The following is a 23,793-nucleotide window of genomic DNA, read 5'->3' as shown; positions in this document are numbered from 1 at the left end:
GCAGGAGCCTGGGGCTAGGCAGTTGGCCCTGACATTTAAGATGAGAGTGACCAGCCTTGCTCATCCTTGAGTGGCATTACATGAGCTATCAACCCAACCACTCCTTGGATATAAACCTTCACTGGCTCAGTCTGACTGGAGTGCAATAATTACCAACTAAACAACCAGGTGCCAAAATTGGTTATATGGTTACCACCCAGCGTAGTAAATTATTTCCTGGTGTACAGGAAACATCTCTTGTAATATTTGCTTCCAAGATATTACATGTGCTAAGCCGACTCTGTACCTTCTTTACCCCACACAGTTGATGACTTTATACACGGGTTTAATTCACCCCTGTGTACAGTACAACTCTCATGTGTGGGGAGGCTCCCCACATACAGCTCTTCTCAACACCGTGGAGTCAAAAGTTTTTCGTCTTGTTAACTTTCCACCTCTTACCAGCTCCCTTCAACCTCTGTCTCATCACTGCACTGTTGCATCTTTAATCTCTTTTCTATTGCTACTTCAAATGGTCACTGCTCCTCTGAACTACCTGCTTGCACCCCTCCACCTCTATGACAGGCGCGTAGCACCCGTCTAGCAACCAACTCACATCACTTCTGTCCACCTCTCTAATGCAAGAGTTAACCGTTACTCTCAGTCCTTCACTCATGCAACAGGTCAGCTCCAGAACTGTCTCCTTCTGTATTTATTTCCTACTTCCTATGATATTCACTCTTTCAAACGCAGTGTGTCCGGTCATCTTGAAATAAACGGATCTTGAATTTGGCTCTGAATTGTACTGTTTTAGTTTTTTCTTGGAAGGAACAGTTTGTGGGCTCCTGGCCTTTGGGTCCTTCTTCTTTTCATAAAAAAAAAAAAAAATCACATTTTGTATGCAAGAAAAATATGAATAGTGTTCTCTCCTCCCTAACTACAAAAAAGGCATTTATTCAGTTTAATAAGATCCAACCCTACCCTGACAATCTCTGTTACTTTACCCGCTCATGACTATCCTACGCTGAGAGGTTGGAGTAGTGCCATCTGCTGCCTCAGCCTCCTCTTCCTGCTGACGGTCTAGTGTCCTAACCTCAGGGTCGTAAGAGGGGCCATGACGTAGCTCCTCCCCTAATAAATACCCCCACAACTGAAGGGCACTCACTTCTTTCACTGGTCGTAGCACCTGGATATGTGGCGGAAGAAAAAAAAGTTTAGGTTGTGAGTGAAAAAAATATATAATACTATGGCAAAGGTGTAAATAAGCCCCTAATTTCTGATAACAAGTTATGCAGCACCTGCAACTGTTCTATGGGATCAGTCTGCAGGTCACATTACAAAGTGTGGTCAGCAATGATACAGAAAGATAGGTTACCTCTATCATCATCAAATGGAAATGCTAGTTTTCCATGTGCAACAAATTGTCAGAATTTCTTAAACTATGCTATTCAACAGGAGTACTGCACTGATAATATAGTATTGTTATTTAACCCCCTGATTGCGATTAAGGTGGCGAGAGCGATGTCCGTGTTGGGGCAATCCACACAAAAGTTACCCATTTTCAATGCAATAATTTTTGTATTAACAAACAATATAAGAAAAAATAAAACACGCACAAGAAAGCAAAACCTTTCCTCTTACCTATGAGCACATCGGTGAATGTTTAGATGCACCTACAATCCTACAATGCCGTAGAGAATGATGGAAGCAATGCCATTTTTGGTGTTTTTTTGTGTTGCTGTAGCTGTCCGTCAAGCTCCACCACCCACACCGCCACTCACCGCACTTCACAAAAGTTGCCCATTTTCAATGCAATAATTTTCATAGCACACGATAAAAAAAAAAAAAAAAAAAAAAGCATGCACAAGAAAGCGAAACCTTTCTTCTTACCAATGAGCACATCGGTGAAGTTTTAGATGCTCGTACAATACTGTAAAGAGAGGTGGATGCAACACCATTTTCGGTGTTGTTCTTGTGTCACTGTAGCTGTCCATCACTCACCATCACCCACACTGCTGCTCACCACGCTTCATTTCCTGACCACGCACCACCATTATACGCATCGCTTTATTTGCATTATTTTACAAACATTATAAAACATAATAGTGTGATAGTGAACCATAAAAAACTACTCAGTAATAATAAATAATGCTAAACTCAACAAAAGATATTTACATAGCCTGCACCAGACACTTTCATTTTCCTTATATTTCAGTCACTTACACTTTCTCTCTATCATTTATTTACATCTGTTCAATCACTTTTCTACAGGAGCTAGAAGTTGACGAACGTGAGAAAGTCACAATGGTATAACATAGGTGGGTTGGCGCCGCTTGGAGCGTGGTGTGATGGCTCGTTTTTTCAGAGGTTTTACAGTACTGTATATTCCACACTAGAATCACCAGAATCGCTGTCACTAGTAGGTGCATACTTCCTTTTCTGTGGAATACGACCTCTAGCACCTCGTTTCTTGGTAACAACAAGCGAAGTTGAGGGCTGGGGCGAATGCAATGAACCATCTGTAGAAACATGACTTCCTGATGCAAACTGGGCTCACGTGGTTACGTAATGCATGATGTGGTGTGGAGGATGCTAAACGGACAACCTGGCAACCCCAACCTTGAGCGAATGAATACACAAAGTACTCTCGCCTAAATACAGGGGGATAACTTTTGAAACAATTTTGTGGATTTTAAACGGAATGTTGCAGCCTATCAATCAGACCTTTTAAAGGGAAAGTCGCAGCCAATGGGTTAATGTACATAAGGTACATTTGAGGAATATGACAATGTGTGAAGGGTGAGATGATGACATGGCACAGTACAACTACGGAATTTAAAAAATGATTTTTCATCACCATCATCATCATAAACTACGGAATGCTGTAAGATTCCAAAAACAAGGAATGATAGAAAACAAAATTGGGAGGACTATCAACACCATGCCTAGTGCAAAGGGCCAGACACTCATTCACACATTGTTCAAGTCCTTGATGAGAAGCCTAAATATGAAGGCACTGTGCTGCTGTGGCATCCACCTAGGAGCTAAACCTCATCATATATCCCTGCACCTCACCATGGGAAAGACCCTGGTGGGGTGCTCTTTACTACAAGGGGGTGCTGGATCCCTACACAGTGTATGAATTGCACTGTCCCTGAAGGATGATCCCACAGCAGCAGATGCTTATCTGTGGTCAACAGGTCTTCTCTGTCAGACAGACCGGGGTTAAGTAACACCAACCATGCCCTTAGAATCCTGGTTCCATCTCACTTGCCTATCTATTTACTCATATTCTGGGGGAAGAATTTTGCCTTCTCATGTACTACATATACACATACCACATATACCATAGTCATACATTCACAGAGTTGTCATTCCACCCATCTGTCCATCTAATGCTTTACTGTCTCAACTGGAGCACAAAGGCCCAGGGCACTGTTCATGCAGCTTAAAAAAAAAAAACATCCATCATCCAATCCTATGTTGCCCCAAAAGAAGCGTAGGAGCCCAGGGCTAGGCAAGTTTGTCCTGACATTTAAGATGAGAGTGACCAGCCTCACTCATCCCTGAGTGGCATTACATGAGCAATAACCCCAACCATACCTTGGATATATACCTTCACAGGCTCAATCCAATTGGAGCCCCTTAAATACCCACTAAACCATCAGGTGCCATAATTTGGTTATATGGTTAACACCCAGTGTAGTACATGGCTTCCTGGTGTACAGGAAACAACTACATGATAAACATACGGTTGAGTCTGAAGAGCGGTCTGGAGTGTAGAGGAAGTTGTGGAAGACAGAGGAGCGACCACTTAATTTTTCAATGTAATCAAACACTGACTGTCCCAGGTGCCCTGATGACGCAGCGGATCCAACACGGCTGCCTGTGAGAAAAAATTATCATAAATTACCATATAAGATGTTCAAACCAGCAGAATCTCTGTAAAAACATTAATCCTTATCATTATCAACTTGACCTTTTTCCCCACTTAAGGATGGGGTGAGGTAGGATCCAGCAAAGAAGAGAGAAGAAAGTACAAAAATGAGAGAACTACCACCACTCTACAGATTCAGCGGTGGCAGATTCAATAAAGAACTTGCAGTCCTAATGGGCCCAGGTTCAAATCCCAGTTGCAGCAGGGAACAGTTTAAGGATCTGAATTTCATAAAGCAGGCTTTACTGATCTACTGGGAAACCTGCTAACATATAAAAATACCCCTGCTAATACCAATACACAAATTCTGAATGAGACAGACCTAGTATGTATTCAATATGGACTGTATTAAGACCAAAGTGGTGACATGTGAAAGGTGTATGGTACATAGGGGGACTACAGGGCCTTGGGAACAGGCTGTGAAGCTAATGCCCAGAGTCTGGGGGATAGGGGGGAAGCATGGGTAAGACATTCATTCACACATCATTCAAGCCATATGAATCCTGGCTACATATCACAATCCTAACCATCTGTACACATTTTATTGATAATTTTCTATACACATTTGGGTCATATATCATCCATCCATCATTCAATCCTACACTGCTCCATGAGGAGCGTAGAAGCCCGGGGCTAGGCAGTTGGTCCCGACATTTAAGATGAGAGTGACCAGGTTCACCCATCCCTGAGTGGCATTACATGAACAATCAACCCCAACCACTCCTTGGATACAAACCTTCACTGGCTCAATCTGATCAGAGTGCAATAATTACTAAACCACCAAGTGCCAAAATTCCTCTCCTCCTGAGTAATATACACCTGCCAGAAAGAATTCATCTGCTGACTGCAAATTAGTTATGAAATAGGTACCAAACAAACAACATAAATTTATCTATCCATCAATCATTCAATCCTTTGTTACCCCACCAACATTGCAGGAGCCAAGGGATAGGTTACTTAACATATAATGTGAAAGTGATCAGTCACTCCCCTGAGTGGCATTCACTATGTCAAAAATATGCCTCAACAACCTTTTGGAAATAAAACCTTATCAACATCCAGTTGGAGTGCCTTCACCCAACATACTGCACCACCAGCTGTCCAGTTAGTTAGATGATTTACCATTCAATGTAGTAAACAAATTCTTGGGAGGGGAGGGGAGATTGTTGCTCCATGCAGACACCAGCAGGCAGCTTTACATAAAATTTGTGCATATTGGGAACCACTCCTTCCCAATACACAATGAAACTGTTCAAGAAGAGCGATAACATTTCCTATCCACTTTTTTTTTTTTTTCCCCATAGAAAGCAACTGAAAGTGGGAGCAGGGGATACCTACACCCACCTCTCTTTCTGATGATAGGATGTGGTGATTTCACTACCTAACATTATCTGAATGATGCTGAAATCCTACCTACATATTCATGAAACAGTTAATCACTTCATTTCCATGTAGAGATTAGGTAAATAATTGTGTGAAACATTCTCCCTGGCTCAACCCCTACTCACCTCCTGGGTATATATCATCATCCTGTGAAGCTTCCAGGCCTTTGTGGTGTCTGGAGAGGGATCCACGCTTGTCTTCTTCTGTCATGATGCCCAGTTCTGCACGTTCCAATTCAGAGTCACAAAGGAAGGTGCGGAATCTCGCCGAGACAGAGTGGTAGGCCAGGAAGCGTAAGTAGTACTCATTGAATTCAAATGATAATGGAAACTGGTGCTGGATCTGGAATTAAGAAAGTATGACGTGAATCAAGAGGACATATATGTTCACCTTTTATGTACCGTACTGTGTAAATTAAAAAAAAAAAATTATACAATCTGAAAACAAAATAAAGGTACAGTACAGTAGTTCAATCTGTCATCATCGCACCAGATTTGGTACTAACTACAAAGTGTGAATCAGCATGGAAGAGCTCCTTCAAAAAGACTAAATAAAAGGAAGTTCCTGTGCAGGGAAGATATAACTGGGGGACTTAGCAGATATGCTGAAGACCAAGAAGTCTAAAGAGTGGCCATCACATGAATATCACAAACATTTATACCCTATTTTATCCCTTCATCCCCTACACAGTATCTCATACAGCCACAGCAATCTGCCACAGATCAATATTGAAAGCAAATTCCTTGCAATAATTGACTGCTTCCTTTAATCTAAACATTGTCAGACTCTCACCTGGTGTACACAGTCAAGGAACTGGAGGAATATTGGTGCAAATCCACTGGCTTGTGAACCCTGAAGAAGACCAGACCGGTGAGTGAAACGGTGACCAAAGGCAAGCCATTCTTTCTCCACCAGTACCCGAAACCCTTCCAGTGTGCGGTAGTAAGGGTCTAGGCAAAGCTGCGCAATACTTGTTACCTGGAAGAGAAGAAGGTTGATAACTACACTCTAAACCCCTTCAATCCATTTTTTTTTCTTCTTTTTTTTCTGCTCCTGCTACCACCAAATGATTTCAGTCTTCTTAGGGGAGACTTTACGAACTGAAGGGGTTTGATATTTCTTATATTAACCCCTTCAACAAAAATCATCTCCTTTAAGCTTAATAAAATCATCTAGTCATAATCAAGGGATTCAAATGGCCACCTGGCACTAAAAATATATTTGTACTACCACTGATTGGCTGGCAGTGTGAGTGTGTTGATCACCTACAATCTCCTAAGTAGATTTCAACACACTAGCAGTCTGTTATTTTACAGTATTTGCAAATGTGTTGCCACATAATAGGCATACTTATTTTTTTACACTACTGGAAACTATGATGGCTGTAATACAAAACTGTATTTTCACATATTCAATAAGGCCAAAATCATGAGTTACAACAAATACTGCATCAGGCAAAGAAGCTTAGAAATACTGATACAATATTAACTTTTGCACAATCATTAGACTAACTTGTGAATAAGGCAAAGTCATCTTGCAGAAGTAAAGGAGTAAATAATACCTATATCTAACCCTACCAGTTTGAAATGTCCCCTCAGCTAAATAAAGTAATAAAAAGAGACACCTAACCAAATTTTACCTATTCTGAGTGTCATGAATTCACCACATTGTGTTTTTATACAAATTTGTGACACTGTGCTATTATGGGAAGCCACGAACTCTAGTGGAAGACCCACTGTGTTTCACTCAGTTTAACTGTCCTTGTATACACATCAACTGGGATGGTTTTTCAAAACATTCATCACTGCTCCATAAGTGACTATTCTTATGCACGACATAAGTGCTTCAACGTGTGAAATTATTATGTGTTTATATAGTTTGCCCACCTCTTTTAACCACTGAAGTTAGGCCATGCCCACTTCCGGCGAACATGCCTCTGTACCAGGCGTAGGAACAGATTGTTTCAGTTGGAGAGGGACACCAATGACGGACAGATGTGCGCCACGGAGAGAATTCTTGGGGATTTGCCTACTCCTGAGCTGTGGGCTTTAGCTCGGCGATTGCATGCTTCTCCACTCACCATAATTAGTACAGCAGTTAGTGATGGACAGACGAGAGAGAGAGAAGGATAGCGCGTCTCAATCTGTGGATCGTCTGTGATTCCCGAAGATTACCCATCTCTCCGTTGGCAGCCCAGGGAGGTGGACGTAACAATGGAGGAGCAGACAGTAGGATCATCAGACATTACCCCTCGTTTCTGTCAGCGTCACAGTGGCAGCTCCAGTCTAGTCCCGTGACTCCACATCTCCAATTAACAGTATTTTTGTCTGTTTTCTAGGTTTAAGAGTATTAGTTAGCTTGACTGACTGAGTTAATTAACTTTGCCTGAGATTCTGAATTTAACTGCTTTGAACATAAGAACTGATTTTGCGGTAATTAATAAAATTACATTTCTTCTCCTTGAGCTTGATTAAATGAAGAATCGTGTTTCTTGTACTGGTTCATAATAAAGCCGTTGTGCCAGCCATGAGGTAGCATCAGCAAGTTCCTATTTATCATTATCATTATTATCGATTGTCTGGAGTAAGGACACTTTCTCAGAGGCCAACAGTATTAACAATTCAGCATTCGTGAGTGATTAGTATCTTCTGTGTACTGTTGAGAAAGTTTATGAAATTCTTGTCTTTAGAGAAGCAGCGACATAAGCCAGAATAAAGTAAAACTTACTACTGTACTTTATTTCATAAGTCGACAGCTCTCATGTCATTGGTGACTTTCCTTTTTCTCCCATAAGTAGTGGAGAAATGTATTCAGTATGTTTCTTTTCCCATCATGACAACTGACAACTTACTGGCAATTTATTCACATTTCAAAACTTCCCCCCCAAGACATCTGGCGATCTCACCAGGATATAACTCCTAGCACAATCTCTTCCAGGATAATAACTTCTAGCTAAGTCAGTTGCGATCTCATTCCAGGATAATGTAAAGCAAAGTTATCAATGAAATAGTAACTCACTCGTTCCTAGCTACCTGTCAGTTACAGCCATTAAAGTGTATAGGCACTAGCTTACTGGCAGTTACTGTTTAGCAGGTCATTTCCCGCTTTATCACCCCTTAGAGTACTTACCTCAATTCTAGTATTTTACTTTGGCTAATGCCAGATGATTTTATCCATCCCTGGGAAACCGCAATTACCCAGAGTGTTAATTACAGTATTGTGATTTTCCCCAGTTAGTAGGTGGATTTCTTTTTCTTGCTTACTAGTTTAAAAAGATTAAACTGGTCACTAGTACCAGTGCCCATATCTTTATTTTTGTATTATCAGCATTTGACTGTGAAACAGCATAGTTTTGTGCGTCAATTTTTAGTTCAGTCTCCGTCTGAGTTAGTCCGATGGCTCCTAATCTGTTCATATAGGAAGCCAATGGTATGGGGTATAATGATTCCCAAGAAAGTAAGGCTGTCTCCCGCACATACTCGTGTAGCAACTCTATACAGGTTCAACTGTGGCAGTTGTTATGTCAGAACCTCTGACCTAATTACAAGTAACATTACTTTTAGTTCACTCTGTCTCAGTGAGTTAGCACCACGACTCCTAACCTGTTCATACAGAAAGACAACGGTATACAGCTTAATGATCCCCAGATCAGTAAAATTGTTTCCTGAGGCACATATCCAGGTAGAATCTCCATTTTATACTCGCTCAACTGCTGCAGTTGTCATGCCAGAACCTTTGACCTAATTAAAGGGTGTTATTGATGCTAAGCATAGTTGCACTGTAGTTTAGTGAAGATGTCGTCCAAGAGTAACAGTCCGACCCGACAACTGCCATGGTGCGTAAGAACTGGAGGGTTACGTGATTAAGCATTCACAGGGAGGTCATGCCAGGTTCCTTCGTAAACAAGGATGGCTGTACCGTGAGTCACAAAACCCCAGGGCGAGGTTCAAATGCAGTTTGTCATTCCGGCAAATGGTCGCCGAGCAGTGTCCAAACTGGGTCACTGTTCAGCGATGGGAGGTCAAATGGGCAAAAAGAAAACCTTTGACCGTATCCACGCTGACGTTTTCTGGCCAGGAATGGGACATGATATAAGTTCGTGCATTCTTGCGACATGTGTCGATGTACCACTAATCCTGCGCTGTTGGAATCCACGTCCATAATCTCTGAGCCATTTGAAAGAGGGCAGTGACAATGTAGGCACAGACCTCATGTCTCACCTGCTAACTGACACCTAACAGGCAACTGTTGTAAAATGGGTTCTCTAAGATAGACGTCCTGAGTGATTTAGGCAATCCAAGAACTAGGTCGGTTCCCGGTTAATAGTATACCAGTAAGACCTGAAGTCTAGCCTGTTGGTCCCACAGGACACATTACGTACAGGGTCTGTTCATACATATGTACCGTAGGTTAAAAAGGAAATTCAGGAACCCTGCAGGGGCAATCCGAGGCTGTCTGAATTACCTTGCAATACATCTTGAGTTGTGGGCCTTTCTGAGGATTCCCGGAGAATACACGCTTAATACACACGAGTGTTCACACCCATGCTAGGTGTTAAATGTGACCTGCTCAAGCTTGCGTAAGGATTCTCAGCTTCCCAATATTAGTTATAAGGGTAATTATGCTCTTAGGATGTTCAAGTGCATACGTATAAATACCGGGACAGTACTTAAACTAGGAGCATATACAGTAAAACCTCGATTTTAGGGCATTCATTCTAATGGCAACCCCAAACTAACGGCACAAATCTCCCGAGGAATATTTATGCAAAAAATTTTTAAAAATTCCCCCAAAATGGGTAAAAATTAGACATTCAAATGTGGCAGGCGCTGCATGCATCTCGACTGTCTGTTTGCAGTTTCCCGCCAACTGGGTATGTTTAGGCTAACCCAGTCTTCCTCCCACCTAGCCTGACCCCAAAGTGAAAAATCACACAGCACTTCATATGAGGTTTGCCGAGGATACGATGGTAAATCAGAACGGTAACATGGTAAAATTGCCGACGATACCACGGGCATTTAGAATTCATCTGGATGGATTCCTCCCGAGGATACGACAGGCAAAACAGTGTGACCAAAAAACCCAGGCGACTTAACAGAGAATATATCATACTACAGCACTGAACATACATTTAGCCTAACACTGAATACTTATTAATATTTTAGAATAAATATCAATCATTTTGAAACCCTCATAAAGAGTTAATATTTCCTATACCTAGGAAACTGTCATGTTAATAAAATAATCATGTGTTTACAACTGAGGACTCCACTGCAGCTGGACATACTGCTACCAGTCGCCACCTGAAAACATCACAACAACAACTCCTGGATAATGTGATGTAATGTATACTTATCGGCGAGTGTACCTGTTTGTAAACAAAGCTGCTTCCCCTTATTCTCTACCGAGTCAGCGACAGCGATCACTTTCCACAGTCACGAGACGGGGCTCTGGCAACAGTGTGAGAAGCATGTCCTTTGCCGAGGATACGAAGAACAGGTGTGATAGCGTATAAGTTTTGTTCCACTTAAATCTTCCTTGGCCATTCCTGATAAGAGGTACCGTGTGATACCCCCTTAACTTACCTGGATTACTGTACTGCACTTACATGGATTACTGTACAGTACTTTACTATAGTACAACACCACACCTACCTGCTTTCTTTTGTTCTAAATATAAAATTTTTAAATTTATTTTTTGTCTGCACGTTTATATGCTTAAAAATGTGTTAAAATGTGTTAGCTGAGTTCCAGGGGTACTGATAGGTGTAAGCCCCAATCTAATGGAATTTAGCTTTCTTCAGCATGCTCAGGGCCCTGTAGGATGCCGTTAAATCTAGGTTTTACTGTACAATGATAACCCTGAGTTAACGGTTACGACTCTTACTTTTGACCTGTGCCAGACTGTGGGTTACTAAAGGCCCTGTTAGTTAATTGGCACCCATCAAGGTCCTTTCAATGTACCAAGGATTAATGCTGCAGGGGGTGGATCGGCTGAAGTGAAGTACAGTCTCGCAGATGAGAAAAGGAGCTGGCACCTGACTGACTGCTGTCTACCTTGAATGTACCAGGCAAGGCTCTGGACCTCACCCCTTATATCTACACTGTGTCTATGCTATAACCATGAAACACCTTGTTCTCCAGTTAATAGAGCTACCAGTAAACTACTGGCTGTTCTAAAATTTATGCAATCCAAGGACTATCACATTTCCTGGTTAATAATCTACCCAATAAGAAATTAATGGCGACCTCAAATGTACTTTTGTAGCATATGTGTTGACTACTAGGCAGAGGGTAATTGCAGTTTAATATAAATTGTTTTTCATATCGGTACTATTGATGCTCTACCCTGATTTGATTTTACAGGTACAGTTGGTGGGTGGAGCAGTTTTGCTTTGCAGGTACAGCAACGGATGTAGCAGTTTTGCCATGTGGGTCAGCTGACTGTCTCCACCAAACGCTGCCACCTCTTCTCCTCTGCTCCTGTCATCTCCATACTGTTATCAATTTGTATCATAAAATTTTACATTTAGGTACAGTTACACTACAACTGTCACATCTACACCATGTATCACATACACCACACTACATAACAATTTGTTGTTAAAGTAAATGTAGCAAATCGCTCAGTTTGACCTGAGTACAGGATTTTTCACTGTTTTCGCAGATATTTTTTTCCCCTCAAGCTTGCTATTAACATAAATACGAGGTTTTTATGCTCATTGACAACAGTGATCTTCTCCTGTGGCAGGATAGTACACACACCACAGTATAAATTGTGTGTGACTGAGTTAGGATGTAAAAATATATCCTGTCAAATTTTTTGGAGAAAAAATTTCATTTTGATGGGGCGTAATGTTATGAATTTGACACATTGTGTTTTTATACAAATTTGTGACACTGTGCTATCATGGGAAGCCACGAACTCTAGTGGAGACCCACTGTGTTTCACCCAGTTTAACCATCCTGGTATCCACTTCGACTGGGATGGTTTTTCAAAACATTCATCATTGCTTCAGATGTGACTCCCCTTATGGACAACATTAGTGCTTCACTGAGTGAATTTATTATGTGTGTATATCATTCACCCCACCTCTTTTAACCGCTGAAGTTATGGCACGTCCACTTCCAGTGAACATGCCTCTGTACCAAGCATGAGAACAGATTGTTTCAGTTGGAGAGGGACACCAACGAAGGACAGATGTGCGCCATGGTGAGGATTCTCGTGGATTTGCCTACTCGTGAGCTGTGGGCTTTAGCTCAGCGACGCCATGTCTCTCCTCCCACAGTAGTTAGTAGTTAGTGATGGATGGCCGACAGACAGAAGGATACCGTGTCTCGATCTGTGCACTGTCTGTGAATCCCGGGGATCGCCCATCTCTCCGTCGGCAGCCCAGGGAGGTGGATGTAGCAATGGAGAAGGAGACAGCAGGATAGTCGGAAATTAACCCTCGTTTCTGCCGGAATCTCAGAGGTGACTCCAGTCTACAGCCCCGTGACTCCATATCTCTAACAGTATCCTTTTTCTGTTTTCTAGGTTAAGAGCATTAGCTACCACAATTGATTAAATGAGTGACTTGAGATTCTGAAGTTAATTGTTTTAAGATTCTTGTAACATAAGAATAATTTATCTTGCTGTAATTAATAAATCTACAGTTCTCCTCTCTGCCGGAATCTCAGAGGTGACTCCAGTCTACAGCCCCGTGTCTCCATATCTCTAACAGTATCCTTTTTCTGTTTTCTAGGTTAAGAGCATTAGCTACCACAATTGATTAAATGAGTGACTTGAGATTCTGAAGTTAATTGTTTTAAGATTCTTGTAACATAAGAATAATTTATCTTGCTGTAATTAATAAATCTATAGTTCTCCTCTCTGAGCTTGATTAAATGTAAAAATCATGTTTTATTTCTCCACAATGTTCTTACTTTAATTTGCTTCCTCCCAGTTTGAACAATATTTCTTATATTAATTACAACTGGTAGTTAAACCAGTTCTTTTAAACTCATTCATAATAAATCCATTGTGCCAGTCCGGAGTTAGCATCAGTAAGAACCTATTCATCCATCACCCAATCCTATATCGCCCCATGAATGGCGTAGAAGCCCGGGGCTAGGCAAGTTGGTCCTGACATTTACGATGAAAGCGACCACCCTCACTCATCTCTGAGTGGCATTATGTGAGCAATTTTCCCTAACCACCCCTTGGATATAAACCTACACAGGCTCAATCCAACTGGAGTGCTTTAAATACCCATGAAACCACTAGGCACAATAATTTGGTAATATGGTTACCACCCAGCATAGTAAGTGGTTTCTTGGCGTACAGGAAGCCATTTGGCTTGTCACTCAGTGTAGAGTCACCCATAGGCAGAAGGAAGAGGAAAGATTGAAGGAAAGAAAGACAGAAGAGGGAATGTAAAGTCACCCACAGGCAGAAGGAAGAGGAAAGAAGACAGAAGAAGAAGGCAGGATGAGAGGAAAGGGCAGACACTCAATGCAGCACTACATCAACTGAGTGGATGGTGAGTGTCCCCACCTACCACAAGAACCTATTTATTATTATTATTATTATTATTATATTATTATTATTATTATCATTATCGACTGTCAGGGGGAAGGACACTTTCTCAGAGGCCAACCGTATTAACAATTCAGCATTGGTGAGTGAGTGGTCTCCACTGTATGCTGTTTAGAGTTTATGACATTCTCATCTTTAGAGAATCAGCAACATAAGCTAGAATAAAAGTAAAACTACTTTATTTTATATGTCAATAGCCCTCATGTCAGTGGTGACTTTCCTTTTTCTCCCATATGTAGTAGAGAAATATTTAATATATTCTTTTCCTCTCAGCAACAGGCTGGGGATCTGTCGGCCATTTATTCCATTAAATTGGTTATTTACCCTAATATCCTAAACCTCCATGACACTGTGGTACAAGGACCCAAAGTTTGTTACTGGTGTCCTGTACATTTAAGGGCAGATGACCAGTCTACTTCTCCAGATAGCATTACAAGATCAACAATCTTGCAGTCTCCTCCTGAAGCTCAAACCTATGAAAAGTGGAGGTACTGCTCTGTTGTGGGAAAAAAAAAAAAAAATAATCCACCTCAAAACAATAAATGAGACAGTATGCAATGACTTTCAAAATTCAAAACCCAATGATGTGATTTTCGGAGCCAAATGGACATCTCTGAATATTTAAGTAACAGTTTCATAACTGTTCTACTAAAAAGTGAATTAATAATATTGTTTACATTTGTGTAGGGCACTTACCTGAGCAGTGAAATCCCATCCATCCTCAAGGAGCAGCATTACAGATGCCCCCAGCAGGTCTATGAGGTCCACCACTGCCCCAGCAACTTGTAGTACTGACTCCAATTGAACCAGCCATTCACTACTCTCAATTGCTCTGCCATGGAAACAACCACAAGGAGAGATTTTTTTTTTCTATTATTTATCAAAGGATTCTTCCTGTACAAACTAATTTAGTCTACCGTTTCCCTGTCTCTGCTACCGAAATGCTAAAACCAACCTACAAATCACAGATAAATTTGCTCTCTCCAGAAAAAAAATTACCTCTCTCTTTAAAATGAAATAATTCCCTTCTTACCAGTGCCATCTTTTGGGTGAGACTGAAGAACAATGATGGTAAGAAAAAAAAGGGGGAGGGGATCTCATCATCAAAAGCACATGACAAACATTTATTTATGTTATGTTGATAATCGAGCTGTTCTGTCATTTAATACTCAGATTCAAGTATTGGTAAGAGCAGCAGATGTTCTTCATTCTTGGACGGTTCCTGCATTAGGAGTGAAAGTCAATGCTATCCCAGGTCATTTAAATCAAATTAGGTTTTTATTTTCTTACCCAGGGTTATTTTACAATGTTAAAAAATCTGTGGGGCTAATCATAGTTTTATGCTAACTGCAGTGGAAAGGGTTTTGGTTAGATCATTTTTAACATGGGTTACATCATCTGATGAAAGCTAAATTAATTTTCACCAGGTGACTGAAGTTTAATTGTTGGTCTTGTAAACCTATTATGGCAGAAAATACTACAGATTATTGGCTTTAAAAAGATGAGCTAAGTTTAAGCTAATGGTTCATACCTCATTTATGAGCACTTATCCCTCTATTTAAAATCTGTTTTGTTTGGCTGCTTATATTTAAGAATCATAAGATGTTGTGTGTAGGAAGGTTGATGCTGATAATGTCAACTTTGTAAGTTAATTATTACACATTTCTAAACAAAAGAAAATAGTGTTATTGTTATGCCATCATCCCACACTGCCACAGGCTCCAACAGCAGTAGTTCAGTACTGTATAGGAAGGACGTCGCCCAGCGAATCATTCCTTGAAGGGTCAGCCTTTCAATGTACACAAAATCAAATCAGGCGTTGTATTAATACAGGCTTCTCACATAAGTAGTCTTTATTTTGCAAAGTAACTACACTGTCTGCTTCACAAATGCCACAGCTACATTAACTTCACAAGGCCACATGTAAACTAAACTGACTCTGTTCTCTTCCCCATCCTTCTAAAACCTTCCTTACTCAAATGTTCTATGTACTCCTAGTGGCAAAAGTTTCAAGTCAGGGATATCCAAAATATTCCAGAGCTGTCTAACAATATGTAGCACTCAAAATGCTTTAGCATACAAACTGAAATTAAATAGGAATATTACATAATTGAACACAATCGCCTAAATAAAACATTATACAGTAGAGAAAAAAGGAATAAAAATTATGGCAAAACTTGACAAAATACCTCTGCTCACAACAGCAGGCTGCCTGGCAACTCTGACTAGCAACAGAAAATGTGCAAACACTGTCCAGAATTTTCCTCTATCACCTAACTAGCACTCCTGCTCTCAACAGTATTGATTTATATTAAATCCAGGAAGACTGCTTCTCTTCTGAATTTACTTTTCTCTACTCAATTTAGTTTTTTTTTTCCTTTCATTTCTGGAACTTTACTTTCTATTTCTTCTTGCTCATGCTCTGGAGCTTGAATTGGATTAGAAATTAAATCTCATTTGTTCATCTCATAATTTAGTCCATCCATCCATCCATCATCCAATCCTACGTTGCTCCATGTGGAGCGTAGGAGCCCGGGGCTAGGCAAGCTGGTCCTGACATTTAAAATGAGAGTGACCAGCCTCACTCATCCCTGAGTGGCATTACGTGAGCAATAACCCCAACCATCCCTTGAATATACACCTTCATTGGCTTAATCCGACTGGAGAGCCACAGTTACTCACTAAGCCACCAAGTGCCATAATTTGGTTATATGGTTACCACCCAGTGTAGTAAATGGTTTCCTGGTGTACAGGAAACAATTCAGCTTGTCACTCAGTGTAGAGTCACCCATAGGCAGAAGGAAAAGGAAAGAATGAAGGACAGAAGAGGGAGTGTAAAGTCACCCATAGGCAGAAGGACGAGGAAAGAATGAAGGAAAGAAAGAAGAAGATGGAAGGAAAAACTACCACATCATAATTATTAAAAGTAATCAGTATTCTTTGTGATAGGTGGGACACTCAACATCCACTCATTTGATGTAATGCTGCTCCCAGGTGTCAGTCCTTTCCTCGCCTCCCTCCTTTCCTCTTCTGTCCTTCTTTACTTCATTCTTTCCTCGTCCTTCTGCCTACGGGTGACTTTACACTCCCTCTTTTGTCTTTCCTTCATTCTTTCCTCGTCCTTCCACCTATGGGTGACTCTACACTGAGTGACATGCCAAATAGTTTCCTGTACACCAGGAAACCATTTACTACGCTGGGTGGTAACCATATAACCAAATTATGACGCCTGGTGGTTTAGTAGGTAACTGTGGCACTCCAATCGGATTGAGCCAGTGAAGGTTTATATCCAAGGTGTGGTTGGGGTTACTGCTCACATACAGTAATGCCACTCAGGGATGAGTGAGGCTGGTCACTCTCATCTTAAATGTCAGGACCAACATGCGTTGCCCCGGGCTCCTACGCTCCTCATGGGGCAAGGTAGGACTGGATGATGGATGGATGGATGGATCAATGGTCTTCCTAGGCAGCTTTAAAATATTTCTTGATTCAAAGCATAGGTTTTCTATATATTTTTTCAGCTCCTTCTATACTAATTTATCAAAGCATAGGTTTTCTATATATTTTTTCAGCTCCTTCTATACTAATTTATTTTAAAGTGGCCTCAGTTATCTTATTTTGTGCTCTAATTTTAAGGGGTGTCAGTTAATTTTTTTGGTTGAAAATGAAATTATGCATCAATTTACGGGAAATTTTACTGGATAATAGCTATATTTGGCAAAACTAATCCCTGAGCTTTATTTGTAAATGATTAATTTAATCACTGATATTTTTAAAATGATTATATGTTTACTCACTTAGGAGCAGTAGTCAAAGTTAGGTTAAATATATAATGATTTTACCAAATATTTTTTTCTTTTTTTCATGTATCGTCCTGAAACTTTCTGCACGCTTAAGTAGGTATCATAGCTATTATCCAGTAAAGGTTCATGCAGGTTGATGCATAATTTCATTTTCAACCAAAAATCTGAACTGACACCCCTTAAAGGTAGGGGGAGTCCCCATCCACTTTCCTCTAGTTATATGAGAATTACTTTGGCCCCAGGCTATGATTTTAATGAGTATCCAAAAAACTGCACCTTTATTCCTTCTTTGTTATTTAGTGAGAATAAGAATATGAGAAATTTATCTTTACATGGAATGAATACTATTGGCAATTGTGGGGGCAGTTGGAAGGATTAATCGAGCCTCTGTATGAAATATTCTAGCATTTTCATCAATCAATCAAATTAGTTGGATACTTTCTGCTACTTTAATTAAAGAAATAACCATGGGAATTTATTTTCTGTTATATTCTTTGATCTCCTTGTCGACTGTTATTCTTTTGCAATGTAGGCAAGCCTTCCATTTCAATCATCTTGTAACTTATAATTTTCCTGCAGAAATAAAACCACTGTTTCTCTCTCTCTCTCTCTTTCTCGCTCTCTCTCTGTACTGTCTTTACGAGGTCTTCCTCCTTTCACCAGTTTCATTCCGAAATGGATAATCATTTTAAGAAATAGCAGGAACTGGCAACTTTATTCTGTTAGCTATTCTTGTAGGGTCTGCTCTTGTTAGTTTGTACTTTTATCTTTGAGTCCCCAGTATATCTTTTACTCTCAGAGCCCCTAAATTAATAATTTCCACACGAGTCAACAAAGGCTTAAATTATTTATATCATTTTCAATATTTACTAATATTTGGGGGATTACTGATTCCATTTATAATTATCATCCTTTGGTGGGTTAGCTAAACAACAATAATACGAGTTTCAAAGCTTAAGTTGTCCTGAAAGTTTTTTTTTTTTTTTTTTAATGCGGGGAAGAAGGAACCAAAGGCCATGAGCCCGCAGTAACAGTTCCCTCCAAGAGAAAAACAAAATACAACATAGAGCCAAATTCAAGATCCGATCATTTTGAGATGCCTGGACTCACTGCGTTTGAAAGACTGGAGATCATAGGCAGCAGGAAATACAGACAGAGGGAGACAGTTCCAGAGCTGACCTGTTGCATAAATGAAAGACTGAGAGTAACGGTTAACTCTTGCATTAGAGAGTTGGACAGAAAAAGGATGAGAGTTTGCTGCCAGACAGGTGCTACGCGCCCGTCGTAGAGGTGGAGGAATGCAAGCAGACAGTTCAGAGGAGCAGTGACCATTAAAGTAGCGATAGAAAAGAGATAAAGATGCAACAGTGCGGCGAAGAGACAGAGGTTGAAGGGAGTCAGTAAGAGGAGGAGAGTTAATGAGACGAAAAGTCTTTGACTCCACCCTATTGAGAAGAGCTGTATGTGGGGAGCCTCCCCACACATGAGAGTTGTACTCCACACAGGGGCGGATAAAACCCCTGTATAGAGTCAACAATTGCGCAGGGGTAAAGAAAGAGCGGAGTCGGCTTAGCACACCCAATCTCTTGGAAGCAGATTTTACAAGAGATGTAATATGATCTTTCCAAGATAAGTCCCGAGTAAATGAAACCCCAAGCATGTTCAAGGATGATGCAGGATTAAGCTGAATATTATTAAACATTAGTGGGTATACCTGTGGAAGATTTTGTCGGGTTGATAGGTGTAAGAACTGAGTCTTAGATGCATTAAAGACAACCATATTATTTTTACCCCAGGCAGAGATACGAGCCAAGTCAGACATTAGGTGTGCCATAGCCTCATCCCTTGTTTGTTGAAGTAACTGTTGAGATGGGCGTTGCGGGAACCGAATGGAAAGGTGAAGGGTGGAGTCATCAGCGTATGAGTGGATAGGGTTAGATGTACAGCTTAGAAGATCATTGATGAATAAAAGGAAGAGAGTTGGTGATAGGACAGAGCCCTGAGGAACACCACTGTTGATAGATCTAGGAGAAGAACGATGGCCGTCTACAACAGCGGCTATAGAACGACCAGAAAGGAAGCTAGCGATGAAGGCATACCATCTAATTCGTCAAATAGCTCCAGTTTTATGACTAAATTTAGCTGTTATGTTTTTAATCACATTCATTATCTTCATTGTAATAAACTGTTATATTAAAATTCCTATTAAAAAAACACAGATTAGGCACAGACGCAATTAACAATGAAGAAAAAATTTGAAAATGACTGCAAGATTATTTTCTATTTTTGAACTTTCTTCTGGTCTAATGGATATGTAGTTAAAATGACTCTCTACTTTCTTAGAAATTATGGTCTTTACCTAATATATATTGGGTTTCTTCATTTTGGTGGTCTGTTGTTTGATAAAAATTAAACATGGCTTTACACCACAAATTTAAAACTAATTTAGAGGCGACTCAGCAAAGGAGAACAATTATTTTTGTTTCATTGTTTTTAATATCTTTTAGGACTTTCACCTATGTGTTTACAGGAACAAGGACCACCCCAATGTCATCCCACACTATATTAAAATCTCAGCAGTACATTTCATTCCCCACATTTGTGAAATATTCTGTTCGCATTTGCAACAGTCATCAACCTGCAGCTTTGACAGCATGTCATCACCACCCTGATTCATATTTATAATTAGTTGGAGTGAGGTAGGATCCAGAAACATAAACAGAGCATAAAAGTGGAAGGAGAGAGCTGTCAACAGCTCATAGTTTCAACAATATTTTCTCCCTCACCTGAAAAATGATTGTTCTTGATCTGCCGTAGTGGTAGAAGGCACACAGGCCCTCATCAGCTTCTTGAAGGATGATTTGATCTGTCGCACTTCAGTAAAGTCCACTGGGATGAACTCAGTCTTGTGGTATGCGTCATTCTTGATGCCCTATCACGGATATAAAACATGAAAGCTGTATAATTTTACCTACAACAATTCATCATCCCATCCATTACTTCCATCAAAAGATGAGGTGAGACAAGATCTTGACACAGAGTAAAAGAGAATGCACACATGTGGTAGAACTATCAACAGCAAGTTCAAGAATAAGGAGCAAACACTTGTTCTTCCATCATTGAAGGCTTTGGAATCCTGGTTCCACTACACAAATGCAACCATCTACATAAATGTTTAAAAATATTTCTTTACAGAAACACTTCACATTAACATAGTCATAATCATCAACTACAGTGTTCGAAAGAGTAACAAACCTTATTATCTCCTTCCCTGTAAATACAGTACTTCATCAAACCTTAACAGTTTCTCAGTTTCATCAATTTTCATACCATACCTTGCTTTCTCAAATACTCAATTTACTAAAACATCTATATTCTTAATGTACCATCCTTAACACTTTCAAACTCAAATACATGTTCTTTTACCATAACTATTATCAATATTCATTCTCTTCGCATGCCCATACTGTCGAAGCTCACTCTCTTTTACCCTATTATCAATATACTGTACTTCCTTATTATTAACTTCATGAATTACTGTTTCTTATCCCCTCCCTCCACTCAACTGCTCTTAACCTTAACTTCTGACACTCTTGCCATACCGGTAATAAATTCTCACATCCATACATTAATGTGTGCACCAACACTCCTCTCTGAAATCATCTTGCAGCCTACATACTCAGTTCTGTTTTTATAGTCTTGGCCAAATTACAAAAAGCAAGACTAAACTTAAGTCTCCAGTCAAAAAGAGATACCACCAAAAGGGATCAGGTTAACTCTGCTTACTAACCTTGATCTGTGTCTTCTCTCCAAATACATAAAGAGCTGCTTTGTGGAACGACTGCACCGCCTCAGATCCTGCATCTGAAGAGTCCACCGACAGCCGAGGCCCCGCACTCATGCTGCAACGAAGGCCGGTGGTGGTGGAGGAAGGAGTTGGGCCAGGCGGGGCAAGGTGGTGGCGGCGGAGGGTTGCCAATGCCCCTCCGCCCCCTCCTCCACCTGCCCGTGGCCCTCGTATTGAACCCCACCGCCCCAAACGCACCCCGGAGTTGGACTTCGCTCCTGTGGCCCTGCTGAGTGAGGGATGGGCGGGCGGGGGAAGGAAGTGGAGGGGCACAGTCAGTATGGTTAGCGGGAGGCCCAAAGGCGACCTGACTGAGTGACTGGCTGCCTGCCCCGAGATGTGAGGTTGGAGAGAAATGAATGTGTACCACATGCACAGGTGAACTGTCAATGTATATTGGCATGCAACTAAGTGTGAAGTGGAGTGGCACTGTGCAGTATGGTTTCTGTTGGCATGAATATCCTAAACATGGCTTGAGTATAGTACAGATGCTGGAGTTATATTACTGTTTACAAGGGGTATGTAAATTAAATGTGTAATGAAAGGCAGCTCTATGGGTGCAAGTCATGTGTGTGGTGAGGCTAATCATGTGGCATGCAGATGTAGTGTGTCTGTGTAGTGGTAGTCAGTTATGTGGTGGGGTGTATGTGAGCCATGCACATGATGTATGAATGTACAACATAGATGTATGAGTACTGTTGGTGTCATGCATGCAGACAAGGAAAAGCAATGCCAAAGGTAAAGAAAGCACATAAGTACACAAAAGAAAAGCAGTGACATATAGCTTTATTGCGACTGAACATAAATAATTTAACTGATAGAAAGTGCTCAAGAGAGAAAAACTTGGTTATAAGCTAATTTTCATTTAAAGTTTCTTAAATATTGTACTGCAAAAGTGATACTAAAGTGGGGACAATAGTAACTTATGTGCCTGTATGTTTGTATAATAAACAAAACCATGTGAGACTGAATGAATGTGTGTATGTACTGTAATGGCCTGCCTGCACACACCTGACACTGGCAGGCAGCTCTAATATACACGTTGAAGTAATTTTTATGCGCCATGGGATGCCACTTTCTATCACCAGAGAAGTGAATGAGAGGCAAATGATGAATGAATAGAGAATAAAACAATGATAGTCCAGTCTCGTGTGTTGTGTACACGACCTGGAAAGGTTCATGAGTCCAAGGTTTTATGATTGATTCATGACCTAAATGTGTATTAAGGATAATTCAACTTGGCTGCCACCTTGGCAACCTTGGACAGCTTTTGTAATTTGCATAATTAGCTAATTAACATATACTCGTACAGTTTCTTGGATGGGGTTAAATGTCAATTTTGATCCAGGAAGGCTAAAATCATGAATAATACCACTTATCTACAGTAATTTGAGACAAAGAATTAATTTCTGACACTAATTTACACATAGCACCATCACATCCCTCTCATAAGCAAGATGGCTGCCCCTAAGTTGCTTATCAGAAGCCTCAAATTGTGTCACAATAGCTAGAATTTCGTGCTACTACTTTTCTGGGTTGTAATAAAGTCAGAGATTCATTTCTGATCTAAAGTAGCTTTTATTACTCATTTCCCATTACAGCAAATGTGTCAGACACAATGGAACACATCTACCCAGAAATATCATGAAAAGAAAGGATGAGGATGAAAGTGGACTAAAGCACAAGGAAGACAACTATTCCAGGAGAAAGGCTGATGAAGATGATCGAGAGGGCATACAGAAGGAGCTCGCTAAGCACTACCATCTGCTCAATGACCACAGCAACTGCCTGTACAACATCATAACAAGGCAAATTGCCTTAGACAATATCAAAGTTGCAGAAGGCCTCAGTATTGGAAAACAGATGAAGGCCAAATTCATCTCAAGTTTGCCTGAACACTTTCATACAAGTATTAGCAGACCAGTGAAGACAATGGAGATCATGAAGAAGGGCACTAAAGTTGGGTCCTCTGTGGTCTACAATCTGGAAACCATCTTTCAGCAGCTGCTGACATTAGGCCAAACACGACAATTGCAACTCACTCCAATATTTGAACCAGGTTAATAAAAACTAAGTAATTTAAAAATGGGTAATCAGGATCGCTAAAAAAAGCAAACAAACAAGGAAGAATCGTGGGGAGCATGCAAAACCAGCAAAGACTCAAGTAATGTTGACAATGTAAACCCACAAATCCCTTTTGACTCGGGCATTAACAACTTGTAGAGTCAGAACAGGGATTTGTGGGTTTACATTGTCAAAGTTACTTG

At 40.5% G+C, this 23,793-nt stretch overlaps 1 protein-coding gene across 1 annotated transcript in view; it reads right to left on the bottom strand.

The window, feature by feature from the left end:
• Sbf (SET domain binding factor) overlaps nt 1-23,793 on the bottom strand; it is a 219,984-nt gene that overhangs the window by 28,711 nt on the left and 167,480 nt on the right. Inside the window, exons 28-34 of the mRNA XM_080268179.1 lie at nt 21,470-21,755; nt 20,466-20,611; nt 14,573-14,708; nt 6,092-6,277; nt 5,425-5,641; nt 3,732-3,865; nt 984-1,165 (exon numbers count right to left, since the gene is read on the bottom strand). Of these exons, the coding sequence (XP_080124305.1) occupies nt 984-1,165; nt 3,732-3,865; nt 5,425-5,641; nt 6,092-6,277; nt 14,573-14,708; nt 20,466-20,611; nt 21,470-21,755 (1,287 nt within the window). The remainder of the gene's footprint in view (nt 1-983; nt 1,166-3,731; nt 3,866-5,424; nt 5,642-6,091; nt 6,278-14,572; nt 14,709-20,465; nt 20,612-21,469; nt 21,756-23,793) is intronic.

Source organism: Coenobita brevimanus, chromosome 26 (genome assembly GCF_032717465.1).
Source record: "Coenobita brevimanus isolate Jiangsu-jjx chromosome 26, ASM3271746v2, whole genome shotgun sequence".
In the NCBI taxonomy this organism is placed as follows: Eukaryota; Metazoa; Arthropoda; class Malacostraca; order Decapoda; family Coenobitidae; genus Coenobita; species Coenobita brevimanus.
Note: the sequence above shows the minus strand (reverse complement) of the source record. Positions and strands in the feature narration are given on the sequence as shown.